The 22,059-nt window shown below is 46.1% G+C and overlaps 1 protein-coding gene across 7 annotated transcripts in view; it reads right to left on the bottom strand.

Moving 5' to 3' along the window:
* MYO1B (myosin IB) overlaps positions 1-22,059 on the bottom strand; it is a 90,697-nt gene that overhangs the window by 66,360 nt on the left and 2,278 nt on the right. For 6 of the 7 annotated variants that reach the window (XM_032190522.1, XM_032190520.1, XM_032190525.1 and 3 more), the window contains exons 2-3: positions 14,124-14,264; positions 2,905-3,020 (exon numbers count right to left, since the gene is read on the bottom strand). In XM_032190522.1, the coding sequence (XP_032046413.1) occupies positions 2,905-3,020; positions 14,124-14,258 (251 nt within the window). In that variant the 5' untranslated portion in view covers positions 14,259-14,264. Of the gene's footprint in view, positions 1-2,904; positions 3,021-14,123; positions 14,265-17,124; positions 17,148-22,059 lie in introns of those variants that run through there. The other variant, XM_032190523.1, reaches the window with a different exon arrangement.

Here is a 22,059-nt window from a genome sequence, read left to right on the forward strand (position 1 = left end):
ATCAGCTGAAAGGGGAACTGCATCAACTGAAAGAGCAGGACGCGAGCGCGAGGACTGCACAAATCAAGCAGCAAATTGTCTGAGCGCTGAAATGTCACCCTCTGCCCTGCCGAGGCAGAGACAAGGCTGATCCTGCCTCGCAGATAAAGACAAAAACAGCAAGATTAACGAAACACTGGGGGAATAAATAAATAAATAAAAAGCTGGGTAAACTTCCTGCTGCAGCTATGCAAATAGCCACAGAGCAGGAAAACAAGCATTCCAGAGGCCTAGAAGAGTAACACTTTTTACACAGCACCACAACAACAGTGAATTTAGAGAAGAATGGACGATATAAATAAACACTCTTTGATCCAATTTTAATCGGTATAACGTTATCCAAAATCATCTGACCGGGAACTCCTTCTGCCAGGGATCCTGGCATTTAAAAAAATAAATAAATAAATAAAGCTTGAAACATGCAATTAAGTATTAATTAGTGTCACCAAAGCACTAGGCACTCTTGTAGATGCTGCTGAGGAAACACAGAGTAGACGAGAAGGCGATGACTCCCCTCGTCTTTCGGAGTTGGGTTAAGAAAACACAAGAACAGATTTCCACTCACGTGGTTTTGTGTTTCCTTCAGTGACCATGTATGGAAAAAACGTCTTGAGGTATGGATTTCCTTCATGTCATGGTGCACTTCTCTCCTTCTCCTTCCCTTTTCATGTTCTCGCCCAGCCGATTTCCCCGGGACAGCTGGACTTCCCCCGCACACCCTCCCTGTCACACTCCCTCACACCCAGACGCTTGATGTACCCCAAGCCCAGACGCGAGGCCATACGAAACTACTGGAAAACAACCAAAATGTGCTTTAAGATCCTCATTTCCCAGAAACTCCCCCGCAGAGCCCTAGGTCCGGAAATGTCCCTCAGCAGTCTGCTCCAGAGACGCCGATGTGTGAAGCCTGGCCACCCAGCCCAGGGGGATCTCTCTGAAGTGACCGACCTTGGAGAACGTGAGCCACGAGGTGACAACACCTTGACTTCAGGCAGAAGTGCCTCTGCAGAATAAACTGAAAGGAGCTATTCCATAATCTGGTATTTTTAAGTATATTTTGTCTAATGGGTGTTAGAAGACAAAATCCTCATACAGAAGCAATACCAAATAAAGAAACCTGTGGAGAGATCACATCTGCCCCAGACAAATCAGGCTCATAACTTTCCACAACTTGGCACTGTAACTGAACTTGCGAGGGAAATTGCCTTACTAATACACAATCAAGATTTCCTGACATAAGTTAACATTCAATATTTTCTCTCCCCAGCCCACTGAGTGGATTCCCAGTGCTTGGATTCCAGGCGGTCTTGTTCTGAGATGGCAGTCTGACCACACAATTCCTGTCGTTAGCAATGAATGACACCAATGAAACAATTTCCTACTCAGTTCAGGTTCTCCTTTCTTTTCCCTGAGCCTCTCGCTGTAAGCTTCTGACACCTGCCCTTACCACCCTGAAACTAATTTGCATTTTAATATTGAAAGGCAAACGTTTCTCTAGTCAAAGTAGGATGTATATTTGATTGGATTAAGCAACAAAAAAAATATGTACCGGAATCATTATTGACCATTTTTCATCTGGAAAACTCTCTCACAGGAGAGATGGAGAAGCAGAGATCAATATATTACTTTGCCCAACATGTAACCAAGTACTTCGTGCTGACTTTCAGAATGGCAGACAAACTGTTACTCCCAGGTTTTATTTTTAAAATCCTCCATCATACGCCAGCATATTTTATGCAACTGAGCAAAGTTAGTCAAGCAGAAAGTTCTTTTAGCAAGCAACTGTGTTAATTCAGCAAGCAATTGTGCTTGCTAAACAAAGCTGTGAAGAAAATCTGAACATCGCGAAAGTTTGGATCCAAAAGGGCCGAGGAAAGGACCAGAAGCTCATTTGATCTGCTTAATTGGCTGCCTGCATTTCAGCCAATGTATTTGGAAGAGTTACAGGTGAAGTATGAAGGCAAAGAATTAATCAGAATAAAATAACTTCCAGATGTCCTTCCACACACAATTTCCTTCTAATCTAAAAGCTAACACCAGAGGAAGATGCTGAAGCTTACGGCCACGTGTGGTCATTTATGGGACCTCTGACCACTCCAGGCAGCCCCCTGAACGTGTAACTGCTGAGCGTGCTGACAGCCTCACAGGCCTTGAAGACAAGATGCCTCACGTCCAGCCACACCACCACAGCTCCATCCACGTCTCGTCCTGTTACGGACAGGGTTTCACCAGGGCTTCTCCAGGCCCTCTGGCTGTGCCCAAACAAGATGGGTCATGGCTGGGCCCGACAGCCACCTCCCAGTGCAGGGAAGGGCTGTGAGGCCGGCCTTACGATTTATATCACATATTTATGGCACTTTGGCTGCCCTCTTGAGTTGGCTCATTTCCACCCAGAACAGACCAGAGGAGACAGTTTTTGTTCTCCCACAGACACCATTCAGGTACGACCAGCCCGTTCCACACTCACCATGAGGGTTTTTTCATTTTTTGAACTGTGCAAAGAGAAATTAACAGTTTCAAATACCCACAGGAATACTACATTACTCAAACATATTTAACACTTGGAGGCTTTCACAAGGCAATCTGGACTTCACAAGAAGTGGATTTCCTTGAAAACACACTACTTACAATGCAGTTACAGGAAAATGTTCTGAAATGCATGTACCAGCATCTAAATACATGAATCACAAAATGTAACTCAACTTCTATTTAAAATAAGGATGAACTTTTTTCTCTCTTTTTTTGGTTTGTGTGTGTGGGGGTATTATGTTTACTTTAATCAACATAGACGTTTTGATGAGAAAGACAGCTGGCAGCATCTGCTTCAGGACAGCATGAAAACTAAAGCTTCTTTGCCGTACTTACATGTGGGGGCTGAGCTCATAAAAGTTTCGGTTTCTGTATTCTTCAACTTTCTCTGGAGTATAAATGGGTAGAGGTCTGTAGGGGTTTATTGATATCACCACACTGCCGATGTACGTCTGTTGAAAGAAAAAAAATGCACAAAAAATCATTGTGGATTTTTCTTTTATATATCATTCTCCTATTTACTACTTTGCAAAAAGAACAACAGAAAAGCCCAGCTGTAACAATGAATAAATACGTACACACATTCTGAAATGCTTTGCAGATCTCCTCACCAAAGGATGTCGGATACCCGGTAGCTAATTCTACAGAATGGAATGCCTCCTAAGAATATTTTTAAAACAAACTCCAATCATACAAATACTTCTCTGACTAATTCAGCCAGGGAGAGAAAAGGAAAAGGACAGAGACGTTCACGAAGGAACATGCAAACACGGCACAAGCTTCGCTGCAGCCCTCGTGCCCTCACACAGAGCCGCGGAAGCAATGCTGGAGTTCAAGTGTGGAAAGAAAAAAGATGTTTCACAGGAGCAGATGCTACACAAACTTGCTGTTACCCATGGCAAACAGTGTGGGCAGTGCACTGGTTCTCCTCAGCACCATGCTGAATGAAGCTGAATGAACCCGCGTGGCAAGAAATGCCACAATCCCTCCACGCCCTGCCTGCAGAAACTTATCAAACACAAAGTCAACCCCAAGTACCTGATATCTCTTTCCACAGCCAGGAAATGAATAAAAACACCTGGGAAAACATGTTTTTTCAGTAAGTGGGGGCTGCCCTGAGGTGTAAGGGCTGCACACAAAAGCCACAGCTTCCCGTTATTTGGGTTACAACTGCTAGTAAATGCTGAAGAAAACCCAGTGACACCTTAGCACCTCACAATCACTACTTGGACTTATCTCCACAGTTTTGCGCAGAGGGAAGTGCCATAATAAGCATTTTCTAACTGGGAACAGAGGTGCAAGGAGCCTGAGTTATTGCCCAGGGGTTCGGCAGAGCAGCAAGTCACAGACAATACTAAGTGCATGAACTCACCTGGCGTTTTCTGCCCGATTTCCAGCAGGGTCGAGCAAGCCAGACTGCAGCGACAAAGCAAGCAGCACGAGGCTGCCCGAGAGCCTCGCAGCTCTTTGCTAAACGTCTTCCCCCACGCAGCCGAGCTGGAGCAGCCCAAGAGCCCTGGAAGCAAGCTGGCTCCATCGAGAGCCCGTGGAAAATGCGGCGAGGGGGAAGGAAACCTGCCCGTGAGGGGGGCGCCCCAAGGGCTACCGAGGCAGCTGGAAAACAGATTTGTGTCTTGCACAATTTGTAGATCTTTGCTGCTTTCAAAGACGCAGTCCTGTGTACTTTATGTACATTTTCTTCAAATGATAAATTGCTCTAGTTCGGTGGTCATCCTCCCCTCAACGTGGGAAGTGTTTTCTTTTTGTGCCTCTCTCTTGCACTGAACTATAAGGAAATCCAAAAATTCACTTTCTGTAGCCAGTCTTTGCTCTGCTCTCTCTGCAGCTCTGCCACTTTGCAGGCCTAGACTCTTGGCAAGGACAAGCAGCTTTCTAGTCTTCACAAGTGCATGGACACCCTCATTAGGGCTCCTTCCTATAAACCATTACTATGCTAACTCATTTCCTCATGAATCTTAAGAATTTGTGAATTCAGCCCATTTTGAAATCCATGTCGGAAAGTACCAGCCAAAGACAGCTACAGGCCAGATCTTGACGTCTGTATTTAGAAACAGGAATCCTCTGCGACTCGAAGACCTGCCCTTTCCAGCTCTCCTGCTGCCGTACACACAAAGTTTAACTGCTGAGTTCCTTGAAGCACCCAGAAATGCCAAGGCAAAGAAAGACGGGTGAGAGCAAAAAGCTTGATTTTTAATTTTGAATGCAGGCATTCAAATGAGATGTATTTAGAAACATCTCTTCGTAGCTAAGTACTGCCTAGACAACGTATTTTGGGAGTTGCAGTCAGCTGCCTGTTGTCAGACACGTACAAATAGGGAGCACTTCCTAAAATACCAATATTTCAAAAGGTCAAATGACTCCACAGAAACAAAGCCGTACACATGTCCATTTTAAACACCAACCCAACCCACGCCAAGAGATCACTGCTCTGGCTGCGAAGCTGCTTGGAGAGCTACCACACTGCCTCTTCTCCAAGTGCCGCTATCTCACAGCTGATACCTCACAGCTCCTTGCTCGTGGTGGTCTGTGAGATTCCACAGAGCTGGAATAAACAGATCCCGAGCAGAGCTTTCCCACGTAACATCTGCCTTCCCACCAGACCTCTACGATAAACAAACAAAATAAATGGCTCAGGCCCTTGAGCGAGCAACAAGCTCCGAAACATTCCAGCGCTGGAAGGAGAGCGCCGAGGAGTAGCAGGAGACCGTGGAGTGGCCCCCCGGGGACTGCAAAAAGCCTTTATTTTCCCTGTTTAAGGAAAAAGCAAAACCCCAGAGGAACGGCCTCATGATGAAAGCACCGAGCGCAGTCAGGAAATCTGATTTCTCTCTCGGCTTTGCCATGGTTTTGTTCTGCGAGTTTAGACAAGATCTGCTGTCTCCTCAGGTTTTGCTAATGAGAGACTCTTGATTACGCTCCTTCCTCTAGGTAGCTCCTTTATGGCAGCAAGTCACAAAGGCAAATTCTGCCTCCTTGGCGTGTTCACCCAGAGCCTGGAACAAAAGGACTCTGGCCTGTGCTTAATCAGTGCATCAGCCGCGCAGCACGGTGACACCGCCGGGCACCAACGCTGCGGAAAAGAGCGTTCAGATTTCCGTCAGGTCAACGGGCAGCACATCCTGCATTCTTCAGCAAAGCCACACAGCCAGCTCGTGCCTGTGAAATTAAGGGCTTAAGGCCTTGAGCAAGTGAAGCCTGAAAACTTGAAATCACAATCCGATGGGAAACGGAGGCAACGTTTGTCACGTTGAGTCTCTGTCCTGTTGGAGATGCAATTCCCGAGACCCTTTGATGCCTAATTTTTCCCTCCAGGAGTGAAAGCAAACCTAAAGTGTTGCCTGGGGCAAGGTGCTACCACTACTTCAGGCCTGTCTGTGCCTTTCTGGCCCAGCAGCTGTAAGACTGGGCTGAGAAGAGGCTCGAGGGACCAAGCCTGCAGGAGGCTCCCACCAGCAAGGCAGCGCAAGGCAGCTTGAGAAGAGCAGAAAACCACTGGCACAACTCACGGGAGAACACTTCACACCCTGGCATACAGCACATTAATAAAGCCATTTTCCCCGACACAGTTACCCTTGCAATAGCCCAAGGGTACAGAAGATTTTATTTTAAATGCTGCAGCACAGAAACAGAAAACAAACTCTAGCGAAATCAGATTGTTAGTGGGGATACGGGCAATTCAATTTCTGCAGAGCGACTTTAATAGCCCAGATACGCACACTGCCCATTCCTCTAGTACTGCTGAGGCTCAGAAGTACTAGGTGGCTCTGATTTTGAACAGTTTCAGATCACTATAAAACAATTCACTGAAATTAAAGACATTAAAGATCAAAGAGAAGTGTGACTAGATTTTTTGGAAGGAACCCAGAACTAACGCTTGGGCAGCACTGACTTTTTATATGCATGTATGTGACATCAGCAAGAATGTATTTCTAATATACTCATTTTAATTTACATTTTGCCTGAGCGGTTGTGGTTCTGGGTTTTGCCAACTCCTAAGCACATGTGCTGCTGCACGCTCAGAACAGCTGGGGCCAAGGAGCCAGCCTGTACTTACATGTTCTCAGCTTTCTGAACCATCCCAAACGCAGACAGAACCTGTCAAATTTAACACTGCTCTGTAATGAAGCTTCTCATTTTAATAAGTGTTAGCAGCTAGATCAGTACCACCTCAAAATATCATCTGCTATTTGAACAATCGCGGCGTGTGCTCAAATTTGTTTTTCGTTGCGGTTGGCCACAAAAAAGAAAAAAAAGTAGATAAATGCACTCTGCTTTTGGACCCTTGCGTTTTTCAGGTCTGGAACACCCGCAAAGTTGAGAGAAACTCAGTTTGGAAAGGAGGAAGGCTAAGAGCAAAAACACCTGAGAGGCTTGTTTCTGGGGCTTTTACTGCGCATCACAACGTAGGTGTCCAGCGTTGGTGGAGAGGGATGGGCTGGGTACCCGAACAACACACAAACAAACAAGTTCCAATTTCATCCTACAATTTCCACCCGGGGGTTTTCCGGCACTGCTTGATGAAGGCACACAGACCATAAACTCCACCTGTGACCTGAGGCACGCTGCTGCACCCTTTGCCCGTGGGAGCACGGCCACGAGAAGAGCCCCCGGGCACCCTCTGCAAGCACAGAGCAAGGATCACGTGGAAAGACCAGAGCTAATAACATTTTACCTCCTCGATCAGGAGCTTCTATGAGGTTTTCCTAGAGAAAGCAAAAGAAACTCCTGTGCTTTGCGTCCCCGAACTGGCATTTCCTGGCATGCACAGCATCCCTCCGAAGCTCCCGCTCCGCTCTGAAATGGCTGCACTGATGGGGGAGATGTCACAGATGAGGCAGCCAGTTGCCACCCCCCTCACTGGAAGAGAAGCCAATGCTAAAAATGCACTTTTCCAAAGTCTAGCCTGTGGTAAACTGAAGGCACAAACCAGACTGTCATACTTAGTTTTACTCCCTCTCCATCGAGAGGGAAACCTCTTAAAATCTCCTTCTCCTTGAGACTCCTGAATACTTCTCACTCTTGTTTGGAGTCATTTCTAATGACGTTTGTATAAGTGAAGAAACCGAATACTGGATGTCTGAACAAACACAACTTATATCCCCCACGATGACTAAAGCAAGGCTGGAGACCACCCTCCTTCGGGACACTGCATTTTAGCCCCAGGAACACACTGGGCAAAGTTATGTTGGAATAGAGAAGGAAAAAAAACAATCCTGTTAAGATACCATGTGCATTTAATGCATTTATTAACCATGATTGGCAAAAAATAAAAATAAATCAGTAAAAGTACATAGAAGAGCACCGGATGACTTCCTGAACTTGGGAATTAAAAAAAAAAAATCAAGCAAAAGAAGAAACTGCGTCAACAGCTGAAGTAAAATCATCGTACTGCTGGAGGAGAGAAACTTCACCACCAGGACATATCCCAAATATATTGGCACAAGCCAAACACGTCGGTGGCTGATTGAACGACTCAAGACACAAAGCTCAGGCAGGTACCACGAAGGCAGAATTGCCTACCTATATCCCACAGCAAACAAGGCTGACACGGGCTGTCAAAAAGGACAGCAAACTGCTGCGATGCTGCGCTCAGGGCTTGATGCTGCAAGTCCCGGTGCAGACAGCAGCCTGCACCCACCGGGATCCAGCCCTTAATTGCACTGCAATCAGACTGAGAGCCCTGAAGCAACAACGGAGCCTCCTCCAGAGGCAGGCAGAGGAGCACAGGCAAGCTGAAGCAAGCACTTGAAGAGGATGCGTGTGCAGAGATTATCGGGTTTCTCTCCTGAGTTTCTGGAGGGCACAGACTTTTCTCTGCTGATCACTGAGTGCTCTGCTAACCTCACGATCACCACGACAGGCTCTGATGTTGTTAATAAGGAGGCAGATTAATCACCTCAGCCACCCAGCCCTCCGACTGCACTCGGATGTTTGTATGCAAATGCACAGAGCTCCGGCACGGAGGCAATTACAGGCGGCATCTGGGAAGGAGGTGATGGCGCAGTCAGCACAAAGCAGGCTTGAGAAATTTTAAGGCAAGCGTTTAAATACCCTGGAAGGTCGATGTTCGCTAACTTTGGGAAAGATAAAGACTTGTTTTCATAAGCAAACAGCGACTGGAGATTGGATAGAGCCTGTGCCAAGAAACCTCCCGTCTCAGTGTGCACCAGAAACAATAGCAGAGAACATTACAGAGAGGACCGGGTCCAAAACATCCCATTATTTCCGTATGAATAAAAAGGGGGGAGGCACCATATTTTTACAGTACTTGGGCATTTTTGCTGCCATTTGCCAACCTTTCATTAATCTGCCTTTTGTGCTTTGTGTAACATGCACCGAGATCACCACCAAGTGCCCCAGAAGCCTTCCCCACCCCAGTGGAGGGAGCTGGGGGCACAGCCAGCTCCGTGGCACGCGGGGGCATTTCCCACACCACCCTCTCTCTTTCTTCAAAGCGCCTCATCAAAGAGCCAAGGAGGAGGAGTGGATAGGGAAGAAGACCTCTCTGCGCAGCCCACGATGCCCACACTATTTTCGGTGATCCTTACTGATGTGTCCTTACTTCTTTATGCAGGTAGTGCGTACAGCCCTTTGGATTTCTGACACGATAACAAGCAAAGCAAGATGTATAGGGAGGCAGAATACTTATCAGACTGCGAGGTATCACTGTTAAAGACGTGCCTGGGGCACACAAACCCTTCTCTGCACCCCAAGCAGGCTTCAAGGCCCTCGCCGGTGGCAGCTGCAACAATATTATTGCTGCAAGCCAGCATCTTCCCTCCCGAGGGAAACTGGGGAGGCACCGCTGGGAAAATTGTTTAATCCGGCAGAGGCGTCCCCCGAGGGAGGAAGAGAAAGAGATCTGAGGAAGCTCGGGTCCCCTGGGCTACCAGCGGGGAGCTGCAAGTGCGGCAGCGAAGACAGCTGGGCTGAAAGCTGCTGGGCTCTGGCTATCAGACGCTCCTCAGCTCTGAGAAGGTTAGAGCACAGTCGAGGAAAGCCAAAAATGAGAAACAAAAAGGCTGCCCCAAAAACAGCCAAACAATGGAGGTCCCCGGGAAGCACCTCAGCCGGCGGCACAAGCACACCACAAGCCAAGCCACCAGAAGGCAGCCACAAGGATGCTACCTCAAGCAGCTAGCACCGGGTTCTTAGGCTGGAATGCCAAATATTTAATAGCTCGGTGATAAAGCAACACGTGTTCAGCACCAGAAGACTGCTCTTGCCCAAAGCAGCCCACAAACGCCGCGTGCAGAAAATACAAATTAAACGCTGACATCAGAGAAAAATTCCGCTTTGTGAAGAGAGCAAAAAGCAAACAAACATCTTGTTGTCGTGAACAAAATGTTGACCTCTGCAGCTCTGGGAAGGCTTCAAGAAACAACATAACTGCAGGGAAAAATGTGCAGGGCAGCAGAACGGAGCGAGCTCTGGCCTCTGAAGGCTGCCTCCCACGTGCCCACGCAGCACTGTCCCCTCCAGACTGCTCACACCTCCCCCTGCCACCTCCCCGATCCCCCGAACCTGCAGGTAGTCGACACGATGGTTTTTCTGCTCGCTCACGGCACGGCCCATGGACCACGCTTCACTCTGCCTTGAGGAAATTCACGCAGGCTTTTGTTACCGATACTTGCAGAACTGAACTTTTAAAGACAGGGATTTTATCAATGAAAAGTTTAAGAGTTGCAGAAATAACATCATAAACCATTACAGCTTTTTAACGGGATTTTTCTTGGTCAGACATACCCCAGGCATTTCCAGACATGACTAAACTCCAAGATTCCCATTCCCAATTAACGCACGCGTTCCCCCAAAGCCACTCGGCGTGAGATTGCTGCCCAACCTGATGGTCTTCAGGAGGGCGACTGGCCCTGCTCCAGCCCCACCAGCCTTCACCCTTATTTTTACAGGCACAGCTTCCAGCTTCGCGCTCCGGTATGCAACCTAACACCCAAGTCCATTAAACTTTCTATCAAATACACATAAAAATGAACAAGAGGCAATCAAGCTGTAGTCTGTCCTCTGACTGGTAGGAATACGCTTTTTTTTTTTTTCCTTTTCCTCCCGTTTGCACCATGGCACGTGAGAAATGTGAAATGTTGGCTCTCAGAGCATATCCACAAACGTGTCAGACCCATCTCAGAAATGGAAACTCAGCGAATTCTCCTGAAGGGCTTACAGGCAGTCATGCCCCCAGGATGGCGAGAGGACCACCAGGGACCCAGACGAATGCTGGATGCTCGTGCAAGGGGAATTCCTGGGGAGAAGACCTGGCATTTCACACGGATGAATGGAGATGGCACTAGGATCCCCATCGCTGAACATTCAGCATCAAACATAACTACTGTGAAAGAGACTAGAAAAGACAAAATTGATATATTTTTTTCTTTTACTGGAGCCTATTTATGTTGTCATCTTTGGCTACGAGGCAGATTTGACACCGTTCACTGACACACACCAACCTGCAAAGGCTGGGTACCACAATTGTGCAATGTCTGGCCAACTTTAAAGCATTTTCCAAACCATTCATGCTACAGGTCTCATTCCCCACAACAAGCCCCTTTGAAGGTTATCACTGCAAGCCCGTTTTAAAACTAACACATGCAGCACAGACACAGCTGTCAGCCTACAGAAAAATGCCTAAAACCTGATGCTGAATGAGCTGTGGTCAACTGCTGTAGAAACATTTCAGTCCGTTCATATGGCTTTAGTTTGACTTAAATTTTTAAGTGGAGACAGGATTTTTGGTAATGCCTACAACTGGGCACTGACACACAGGCTGAGCTTAAAGCCCAAGCTGAACCACGGGAGGCTAAGCCCTCTGAAGGGATCCTGAGGGATCAACTTTTGTAGCTTGTTAGAGCTGCAGAAATCTGCAGCCTTTGTTAAGCACCAACAGGAGCTCTTCAATGGCCCAACTCACTTTCTCCAGGACAGCATGCAAACCACAGATTTTACATGGTAAAACAAACATTACTTCCAGATATAACAAAGGCTTCGTTGTGTTCGTCCAAGTCCAAAAACAGAAATGCAAAGTGTGCTTTCCACGAGTGAGGTGTGGGGAGAAGAAAGTGGGCGGCGATAAGGGACAGGGAGAGAAGAGTTTGTGCGTGAGGATTAATGCACCCTCCCAACCACCTCATACTTCAGCAAACTTTCAGAGCAGTAATGAAGTTTGCAGGGCAGCACAATTCAACTGACATGAAAAGGAGGCATCCCCTGAGTGATCTGGTAATTAAAACCTTGCAGCATCACAAACTCAGTAACTTCTTGACTTGGTAGCAGCAGGTGGCAGGGACTTAAACAGCGATTCTTTCCACTGCCGCTGGACAAAATGTTTTAATACTTGCAAGGATCTGCAGCATTTTGACTTTACAGCGTGGATTCACAAACAGTACTTGTAAGACCTTTAAAAAAAATCACATGGTCAAACAAAACTGGAGATCAAAAGGGCAAAAGATACTGCAACAAACTACAAGGGAATGATTCAGCTACCAAAAAAAAAAAAAAAAATCCTTTGTTTTTGGCAGCAGTTCAAGCTTCTCAGCAGAGCATGTTTAAGTATTAGTCTTTCCCACCTGCAAGGCAAAGGATCCTGTGCTGCTAGAGAAAAGTGACACCTTGTATCACCTGCCAAAGCACATAATGCAGCTAATTACCCTGCACCTCAGCGCCAGGCCGGGCAGAACCAGGAACTCAGGGAAGTGCAGGTTTCGGTGTCAGTGCCTCAGAGAATCATGTGTTTGAACGCCGTTGTCAGCTGGTATGTAATAGGTGATAAAAATAAAGCAGATTACCCATTTGTTGTTCAGACTGATTTCTCCCAGGAAAAAGCTATCTGGGCTAAATTCCATAAAAACATGCATTAAATAGATTAAATCCGTAGTAGTGTACATAAGAAGTCTTGAGCAATCCACTTCTTTACATAAGAAGTCTATGGCAATTAAGAGCCTGCACACCTAGGGTGCCCTCACAGGACAGGTTTGTATCCTCGACACTTGGGATGAAACTTCCAGGTACGACCCACCTGCCTGTATCAGAGCCTAAGGGTTAGCAAAGGGAACAGGCTACATCTTCAGGGGACAGGAAGAAATTTAAGACACAATTTGTTGGAAATATAACTCTCAGAGGTATCGTGGAGATTTCTTTAACCCATTTTGAAAGGAATCTTTCTCTCCATAAACACAGACCTTTCTGGTTTCTTCTCTAACAAGGTTTTTATGGATCCCAAGAGTCCTTGTCTTACTTCAATTTTCTAGTTAAATTAAATTGTCAGTCCAAATATGAAGAGCAAGTAAATGGAAGTGATACCCGAGCACATCCACACAACTGTATTTTACCAAGCTAGTATCTACAGAAAAGGGAACAGGTATGGTTGAGAAGGAAAATTACTCCGGAAGAAAGATGCAGCAGAGAATGAATTGCAGAGGTGCAAAAGCACAGCCTACAACGAAGTAAAAACAAAAAGGGAGAGAGGAAGCAAACAAAAATAACAGATCCTCCCCTACTGGAGGCTGGAAAGGAAAAAAGCATAATGAAACCATGAAGATCTGAATGCTTAGCAAGAAGGGAAAATATAGCCAACACTAAAAATTAAAAGGGGGAAGGGTTATAATCAAATACAGAACACGTCTATTTGATTGTAATAAACTGCAGACAATTGCTTGCAGATCGTAGCTGTGCTTTGACTTAAACATTGCAGCTTTACTCTTGAAAGACTTATCTTTCTCTAGAGGTCCTGAAAAGCCTCTACAAATCATTAAGTTCCTACACCCGCAGCAGTGTAATAGACACAACGCTACGCACATTTTAACAAAAACAGAACAAAGAGAGATGAAGCAGGAAATGAAAGGCTTAAGTGGAATCACAATTTGCCTCTTCATTCCCAGCCTGTGCTTCAGCTGCCAGTTTACAACCTCTCTCCTATTGATCATCATTCAAAGATTAATATGCCTGAAGATTTTGATTGCTCCCACATATACCCAAGCTCATTGTTACTAGTTTAAAATCAAACCATTCTAATGAATACAATTATTATATTTTTTTTTTGCATATCAAAGGCAACAGGCAACGTTTAAGGTAGCCCTAGCATATTCCAAACATACATCGTTTGTACATCAGCCCGCTCCAACATCCTGGAAATGCCTTCCCTGGAAGCTGCTTATTTGTAGCTGCTTTGCTCTCTAACAAAAGTAGGCTGAAAATCAATGCTATCATCAGTTTGGAACAGTTTCTTATGAAAATTGGAGGCCCGCTGTGTTGTGCAATGGAGAAGAACAAAAAGGAAAAACATCCCAGATGGAAAAGATCAAATGCAAATAATGTAGTACGGGAAGGTCCACAGCTTTTAAAAGAGATTTAAAAGGTGTTATATATATATCTATATATATAAAATCTTATTTTTTAAATAGAAAAATTAAAATATTCCTAGTGCAATAGTCTGTGTTCAGTCTATGTGCATCCTTGCAGATCCACACGTATTTCAGGAATGGCAACGCAGGTCCCATAGGAAGTTACTGTTGCTGTATACTCACATAGACTTCGCTGTGATCAAAGCGCTTCTTCAGGTTATTGATGAAGGAGTCTTCATTAAGTGGCTCCAAAAGAACCATATCTCCCACCCCTATCATGTCATCTAAAAGTGACGTCTTGACCTCCATTTTGGCCATTTTCTCCTGCAAAGAGAGAAAGGAAGAAAGAAAAAAAAGAGCAAAGTTAGCTCCAAATTATTCTAATTCTTCACAGGCATTAGCCACTGATACTACTTAGGATTCACAAGTAAAAACCCACCAAACGACACTTCTTTAAAACTGATTTTTCTAAAAGTCATTCTGTCTACCCAAGCGGTTTGCGCAATCCCAAAACCTTTAGCTCTGACTGAATAATGCCCTCCAGTTCGCAATACATTAAATATGAAATCTCAGGAAACAGCAGCGAAGAGCAGTGGGCGCCACATCCAGATTTGCTGAATGGCTTCAACACAACGTGCTCGCACAAGCTTGAGTTTACCAAAAGCTCCATCAGCATCTGTAGTGCCTCAAATCAGGATATTGAGCAATCTAAACCTCATCTGAATTTCGTTGTCCCCCTTTCCTGCGTTTCTCTAATCCGACCAACTTTTAAATGGAAACCAACCAAGTGAACTTGCTCCGAGACAAAACCACGCTATTTTATCTGAATTGCATCACTATCACACATTTTAAGTATTTTTTCAAAATGTCTTGTAATAGTTAGCACTTCATTCAATCAGCTTTAACTCGCCATTGCAGCAATCCACCCAACAGCTAATTTTAAACAAGTGAAGCCTTTTACCTCCTGCTGGTGTCCACAGCCACCGCGGGACTGTGTGCCATTCGATTTTTGAGCGGCGAGTGACATTTGAGGGACATTAGATCAAGACTTAAGTCGTGTTTGATGTTTTTCCAAACTCAACGAAGAGCAGCACAGCTCCCCAGGCAGCTAAGGGAAGCTCCACAACAGGATCCCCAACCTGAGCCAAGCCTGGGAATTACTAGAAATTCACATGGAAATGCAAAAACAGTGCTGAACTATGGTAACCAGCCCAAGCTGAGTCAACTCTGCTACACAAACAAGAGTTTGTTTTAAACACAAACATTGGACAAATCTATTTTTTAATTTTTAGAGAAAAGCTCTTTCGTTCTTCACAGTTCACCTCTACGAAGCACCAAAAAAATATTTAAAACATTCACAAAATCCTCCCAGAGGTATCACTTCAATTGCTGCATCCCATTAAGAGAAATTCGTTAAACTCCCAGTCTTGTGTCAATGACCTAATTACTTCCCAAACAGCGATTCATGTTCACATCATTTCTGAAGGCTGGAAAAAAAAAAAAAAAAAAAAAAAAAAAAGTCCTTGAGTATGGAACTTATTAAATACTGGGTTTGTAGCCAAAAAGGAAAAAAAAACTAATATAAAAATCCTAATATGGGCAATTGCAACCTAAAATTTCGATTCTAAATAGCATACCTCATCTACCATTGTGAAATTACATACCACCTACCACGCTTCATGCATCACTGCTTGGGAATTTGAAGACCCAGAGCTGCCAGACCCATCAGGAACACTCTGGCATCCCCAACCTCGGAGGCACATGTTGCAGGAGAGGTGCACAAAGGCACCACGTCTACAACTACAAGCCCAATCAGAAAGTTGTCTGCGTGTATTAACTCGTCTATATATTTAAGAAGTTAAATTTTATGGCCAAAAGATTATTTGCAGGTTTTTTTCACAATAATTTAGAATCATATGATGGGAAAAATTTCCATCCACTTGAGTGCTAGAAAATATTACAAACGCAGGGACAAGAAAGTGGACAATATGCCCAGGCATCTTGTTTAAAGCTCAATTGTCAAAATCATTTGCAAAAGATGCATTAAATCAGCCTCACACACTGGTACATCCCTGAGGAATATTCTGCCACCACCTTGGTGGAAACCCAACCTAAACCCTGCTCTGGTTCAGCTAACAGCACAGGAGAACCTGGCAAGCTCCTGGGACAAGCCGGTTGCCTACCTGAAGTAATAAGCAGGGAGAAAAACCACTGTCAAGAAAAGCCAACAATGTTTAAACACACATTAAACAATTCGATTGAATTTAATAAATAATTTAACCTCCGTCCTGGTGAGCACGTTCAGCAGGGTTTGGAGAGCTGTAGATAAAAGCAACCAGCTCCTACCTCCGTCTGTACTCTGGCATCCTCCAAGAGGACCAAAGTTTCTCAAGAACCATTTTCAAGAGCAAGGGCTATGAGAGGATGGGACCAAAACACGCGCCCAGCGGCTCGGGGACCGGCAATGATTAAAACCACAGCTGTGCCGGTTAGACACCAGCAGGCAGGAAATTAGGTTAGAGGAAAGAAACAAAATGGGTTATGTCCTTTAATACAAGGGCATGTCGAATGTTTTCACACGAAGGCTGCTGAATGGGAGAAGATTTCGGGAGGCTCTGCCTGAACTGTGCTGTAATTTCTAATGGGGAATACAGCAGAAACAAACGAAAACCTACACGGGGTTCCCTTGATTTACCTAACGCATGGCTTTTATGACTGTAACATGCCATGTCGTTGATATTAAGCAAAACAGCAGTATTGTATAAAGATTACAGCTGCCAATTGTCCAAAATGTTAATATAGTAACCAATTAGCTCAGAAAAAAGGCAAAATTTTTCTAACACTTAGAGCCCACAAATCAGATTCTTCCTCAAACGTTCCCTGAGCTCTCCCACACCCACTTACCACTTGAGTTTTCTTCCAAATTTCCCTTCCTTATCCCTAAAGCAAACACTGGCAGCATTTCAGAACATCTCTCTTTTCTCTAGTCCTTTGTCCAATCTCCTCCTCCCAGCACTGGGCTCACATCTAGACATTGACTCAATGAAGTGAGAGCACTTTCAACACGTTTCCATCCTCAGAAATTAAAAAAAAAAAAAGGAAAAAATAAAAGGTTATTCAGCAATCCCTCACAGTTTGCCCTATTTTCTGTCGGCCAGCTTTGTTGAAACACGGACGGCTCTACCTGCTGCTTGTCATGCCTGGGAGTGCCATGCCGAGCTCGTGGCCAGCTGAATCTGAAGCCTTCCTCTCCCTCTTGGCCACAAATTAAAAATTCCACTGTTCCAGAGCCGTAGCAGTCTTATCATCAGCCAACTTGAAACGAGAACTAATGACAGCTATAAATAGAGGAGGATACAGAGCACAGGCAAACCCTCCAGAAGCCTTGGACAATTCGGTGCGCGTTGTGCTGCGGGGGAAGTGAAGTCATTCCACATTTCTGGCTGAGCGTTACAGATCTGCCCAGGTTTTTCCACATCAGCCTCGAACAGGAACAGCCATCACCTGCATCCTGCAGCCACGCGGAGCTCAGCGCTGGGCACGTTTGCTGGGCTGGAGCTGCCACTGGCAGCAGAGGTGGCTCGTGTGGCACTGCAGGCAGGTACATGATAACTACAGCAACAGCAGCAAAAGCTCTAAAAAAAAGAAGTAAAATGCATCTGCTGACTCTCCCTCCTTCCTTTCTTTTCCTCTGGCCGGGGTCTGAGTACGGCGTGAGCTCATTTCTGTCCGTGCCGCAGCCCCGCCGAACAGATCAGCACTTGCCAGGCTGAGAAATTCGGAGTTTGGGGCTTTGAATTAGATAACGCTTGCACCAAGGCACCTAGCAAGCCAGGCCTGGTATCTGAAAGCCTTGTGCAACTTCTCTTTGCTTTCCCGAGGCACCGAGCAGGACGCATGCAGGCCGCACCCCCCGAGCAGCTAACAGCAAACAGCCCCAGTAAATTGCACCAGTAAAACCTACGGCTGCGGCTCCCTTTGTACGGAGAGGGCAGGGATGTTTGCGTCAGGCATCAGCTCCCGGGGAAAGGCTCTTTAGCAACACCAGGTCACCGCAGGGCTGTGCTCCAGTGCCTGCGGTTTAGAGGACCGAAGATTTGCCCAGAAGAATCCCGTAGGAGAACCGAGTCCTGCTGCAGCCTGGGCAGTTCCCAAGGAAGAAATGGGGCGCCTCCAGTGCTGCTGGGTTTGCATCTCTTGCAAATGTCTTGTTAGAGACAGCGGGGTACGGCTTGTCTGCTATTTCTACTCCATTCTCCCAGCACTGCAGGTTTCCAAACGACTTCTAATGATCGTTCTGCAACCACACCGCAATAGCCATCAGCACTAATTACACCCGGGGGCCGATCCATCCCCCAAGTCAACCTGCAGCCCCGCGGTCACACGAGCTTTTGGGAAAGCAGTTTTGTTCCTGCAGCGCTGCTAGGGCAGCCTCCCCCAGCACCTGCTGAAACAGCAGCCTTAAAATAATCCGAAGATGCTTGGAGCTCCATTTTAGCTCTGCAGAAGGTCCTTTGCATTTAGGATTATACTGGCAGGTTACCAAGATGATAGGTGCGTAGTAGCCTTTTCTGGCTACTCTGGAGCCTGGAAACCCTTTATTTATTTATTTTTTCCTCCTTTAGGTTCCTTCTGCTTTACAGCGAGAACACCTTTAGCGTTTTCTGTGCATCTGGAAGTTAGGTCTTCACCAACAAAGCCGTTTTGCTGTCCAAACTTCTGGTCAAATTCCCACTGACTTCAGCAGAAACAGGATCCACGGTGGTTTCTTGCATTTAGGCTTCTCTTAGTCATTGCCTAACCACACAGTTTCATAATCATTCCAGGTCCGCTGCCACAGAAAAGGATGAAATATTCAGGAGGAAAGGGGAATCTCTTTTTTTGTTTGTACCTTGCTATGATTGCCTTAAATCTGTTTCAAAACAAGGGGCAAAACATGAATGTAAACCCAAGGGTTGTCAGGGCTCCTGCCTTCTTCCCCTACAGGCTGCATTTGGAACCAACGGTGCTCTTCGTAGAAGCACATCTTTAACTCAGTTGCCAGCACAGGACATAAACACAAAGAAAACAGCCTCATTCTTTAAAATTAATTAATTCAAAAAGACCTTTGAGTACTGGTTGAGCAGGGGATGGCCTTTTGAACTGATTATCCTTACTTTTCAACCTACCGCTGGAAACGTTCTGCCCATTTTTGGGATGCTGCCCAATCCAAAGGTTAGGTTTGCATAGCTGTTGCAGAGCAGGGCCGTGAAAAGCAGGGCAGCACTTATTTATTTTGGGGGATTGTCTTTGTTTGCTGTGTGTGACACGGCAGAAGCTTGTTACCACACCAGAGCTTCAAATGGGTTTTCGCGAGGCAGCCCAGCACAAGAGAAGGACCTGCAGGAACGCAGACTCAGCGGGTCCCATCGCTCCCAGGACCGGCTGCTATGGGGCCAGGACAGGGCAAGTTTCCACCCTACAGCTCGCCACACCACTGCCCCTCCTGCTCATCACTTCCTCCACAGCAAAACCCTGGGGTTTTACGGACAAGCAGTGGGGAAGGAGATCAAGAGACCTGGATACACGCGTTGCAGGAACAGGAAGCAATATTTGCCCTACCCAATATTTGCTCGTCCCAATGCTCCTGGTGCTTTGTTTTGAAATGTAAACGTGTTTTCTCTCTCCTTAACGTTTCCTTTCCCACACCACAGGGAACTATTTAGAGAGGGCCTTCTCCCAGTCCTCGCTTTGGATGGAGCACACCCAGGATTTCTTCTCCGTGTCCCGGCCCACCACAGCTGCCCTTTTCTGCTCCCTCTCTTACCTGAGCCCATCTTGGCTGAGCGGGGTTAACCAGAGAAGACTCCCAGTACATCGTGGCAGCAATATTTCCTCACCGTGACCAGGAATATTCCCTCCAAGGAACAGGGATTATTTTCCATAGGGATTAGGATTATTTTCCACTTCCTTTTCCTTCTCCAAAGCTTCGCCTTGCCCAGCACTACCCTGATTTACCCTGTATGACAAAAGCCAGCTGCTCCACGGCACAGACCCACTGGCACACAAAAGCTGGGAGGCTTCTTCAGACTCTCAGTAACCAGAACTACTCCCAAACATAGGGCTAAGTGCAGCTTCCTTTGCCTCTGCTTTCCCATAGCTAAGCTTCCTATAAGAGAGCAGAAACATTTCAGGATGCCATTGCTCCATGCCTGGTCTTCTTCCACTGGAGCACCTCCTGCAGTTTAATTTTTCCTGCTCCTAATTCTTAGTACCCTCGGCAGCACTTCAGAACATACCATGAAAATCGTGGAAAACTACAGAGAAAGAAGCAGGGAAAGAAAAGCAAGAGAACTTGCATACAGAGCATACTTGTGGGCCCAGGAAACTTGTACCACTGCTGACCAGGCTGTGGTCACAAACTTTTAAAAATTGTTTTCTGCTGACAGTGGGGAAAAACAAGCCTCTCCCTCAATGCCTGTATTTGGGGAATAAAGAAGCCTACAGCAAGTAATGCCCACAGTATCCCACCAAACCTTGGGTTACTCAGCATTTATTCCTCTTAATTATCCCCTCTTCCTATACGCTTTTTCCCGCTAGGGCTTGCAGCGGAGAAGGGGACTGGGTCAGTTGTCTTCAGCTGTGAAACTCAATTTGGAAACTTCACTCTCTGCTGGTGAAACAGAACTGAAACGTACCAAGGAACGGACAGGAGTGTGCTTGCCAATGCCATACGGGAAATCTCACAGTAATGAGGAGTTGGGAGAGCGAAGTGCTACCCCTGTCTGCCTGGTTTTCTCTAAGAGCCGTACATGCAAAAAGACAACCCGGGTCAGCCTGGCCCAGCCCTTGGATGATACATTAGTCAAAAATGCCATGTCTGCAGACAACCCCAAAGACCCTACTGTTACTTAAAATCAAGATAAGGAAACAGCGAGATAAACAGCGTGGTTTTACAATAGGGTTCTTCAAACCCGGAGCAAAGCACCAAGACCAGCAGGACTCCCTGAAAACGGCCAGGCGTGCCATAAAGCACATTCCAGCTCTACTCACAGAAGAGCCTGTCCCTGAGGAGCAAGCCACACGTTTCCCAGCCCACCAGAGATGGCATGGGACTGCGAACGCATGAGATGCCAGCGTCCCCAGGACGTGTGCGTGTGTATATGTGCGAAAGCACGTGGAAAAGTTTTGAGAACTTCACCTTTCTCTTCTCTTCCCACTCTCTCCCAGGATGGGGACCAAGTCCAAAAGCAAAATGGAGAGACCCTGGTCTCCGCAATTGGTTCAGACACTAAAGTCTGGAGCCATGCAAAGCGTAAGAGCAAAGCTTTTACAACCTCCACGCCAACTGGCACACAGCTGTACCGGGTGAATGCTTTGTGACTGATGCTCAGACCCACCAGGAAAAAGACTCACAAACTTGCACTGTTCTGGTACACTCTGCCACAGATCTGGCACCGCACACAACAAAGAGCTGCAGCTCCTCCCAGTACCCCATCAACAAAAAAGAAAATCCTTTTTCTTTTTTTTTTTTTTTTTTTTTTCGCCCTAGGAACTGCAAAACAAATGAAAGTTAATGTTATTTTTTACCACTTCTTTCTGACAAAGCGTGCCTTGATGTTAGTTTATACACCAGAAATCAAGCTCTGGCTTCCCTGGTTCTGGAGGATGTGATGGGGAGGTTACATAAGGGTGTAATAGGAGCTGTTACTTCCTTTCCCAGTTGAAGAGAAAAAGCTGTGGATCAGGTTACACACTCAAGGGCTGGTCATCACTGCTGCAAGCCTTCCCAAATTTTGCTAATAATCCTCCAACAAACAAGAGAAGCTGCTTAGATACCTCTGATTTCAACGTACAAAGGCTCTCAGAATTTAAAAGACTACCTATATAGCTACTAGGGAAAGAAGAAGGGAAAATTATTTTTGCATTTCATCAATCTCAGGAAACTCCCCAAGCTTGAAGCGTGCAGTCACCCAAGTCGTCGCTTCACATTTCAGTTTGCTCCTCATTAGCACAACAAAAAGGATGAATGAAACAGAAGGCCAGATTTACAGGGCAGCCTGGCACCGCACTGACCAGATGGAGCACACCTCCAGAGGGTTTTTAGGCCGCTATGTTCACGCTTGTCCCAGCTCCGGCC

This window comes from Aythya fuligula, chromosome 6 (assembly GCF_009819795.1).
Source record: "Aythya fuligula isolate bAytFul2 chromosome 6, bAytFul2.pri, whole genome shotgun sequence".
Classification (NCBI taxonomy): Eukaryota; Metazoa; Chordata; class Aves; order Anseriformes; family Anatidae; genus Aythya; species Aythya fuligula.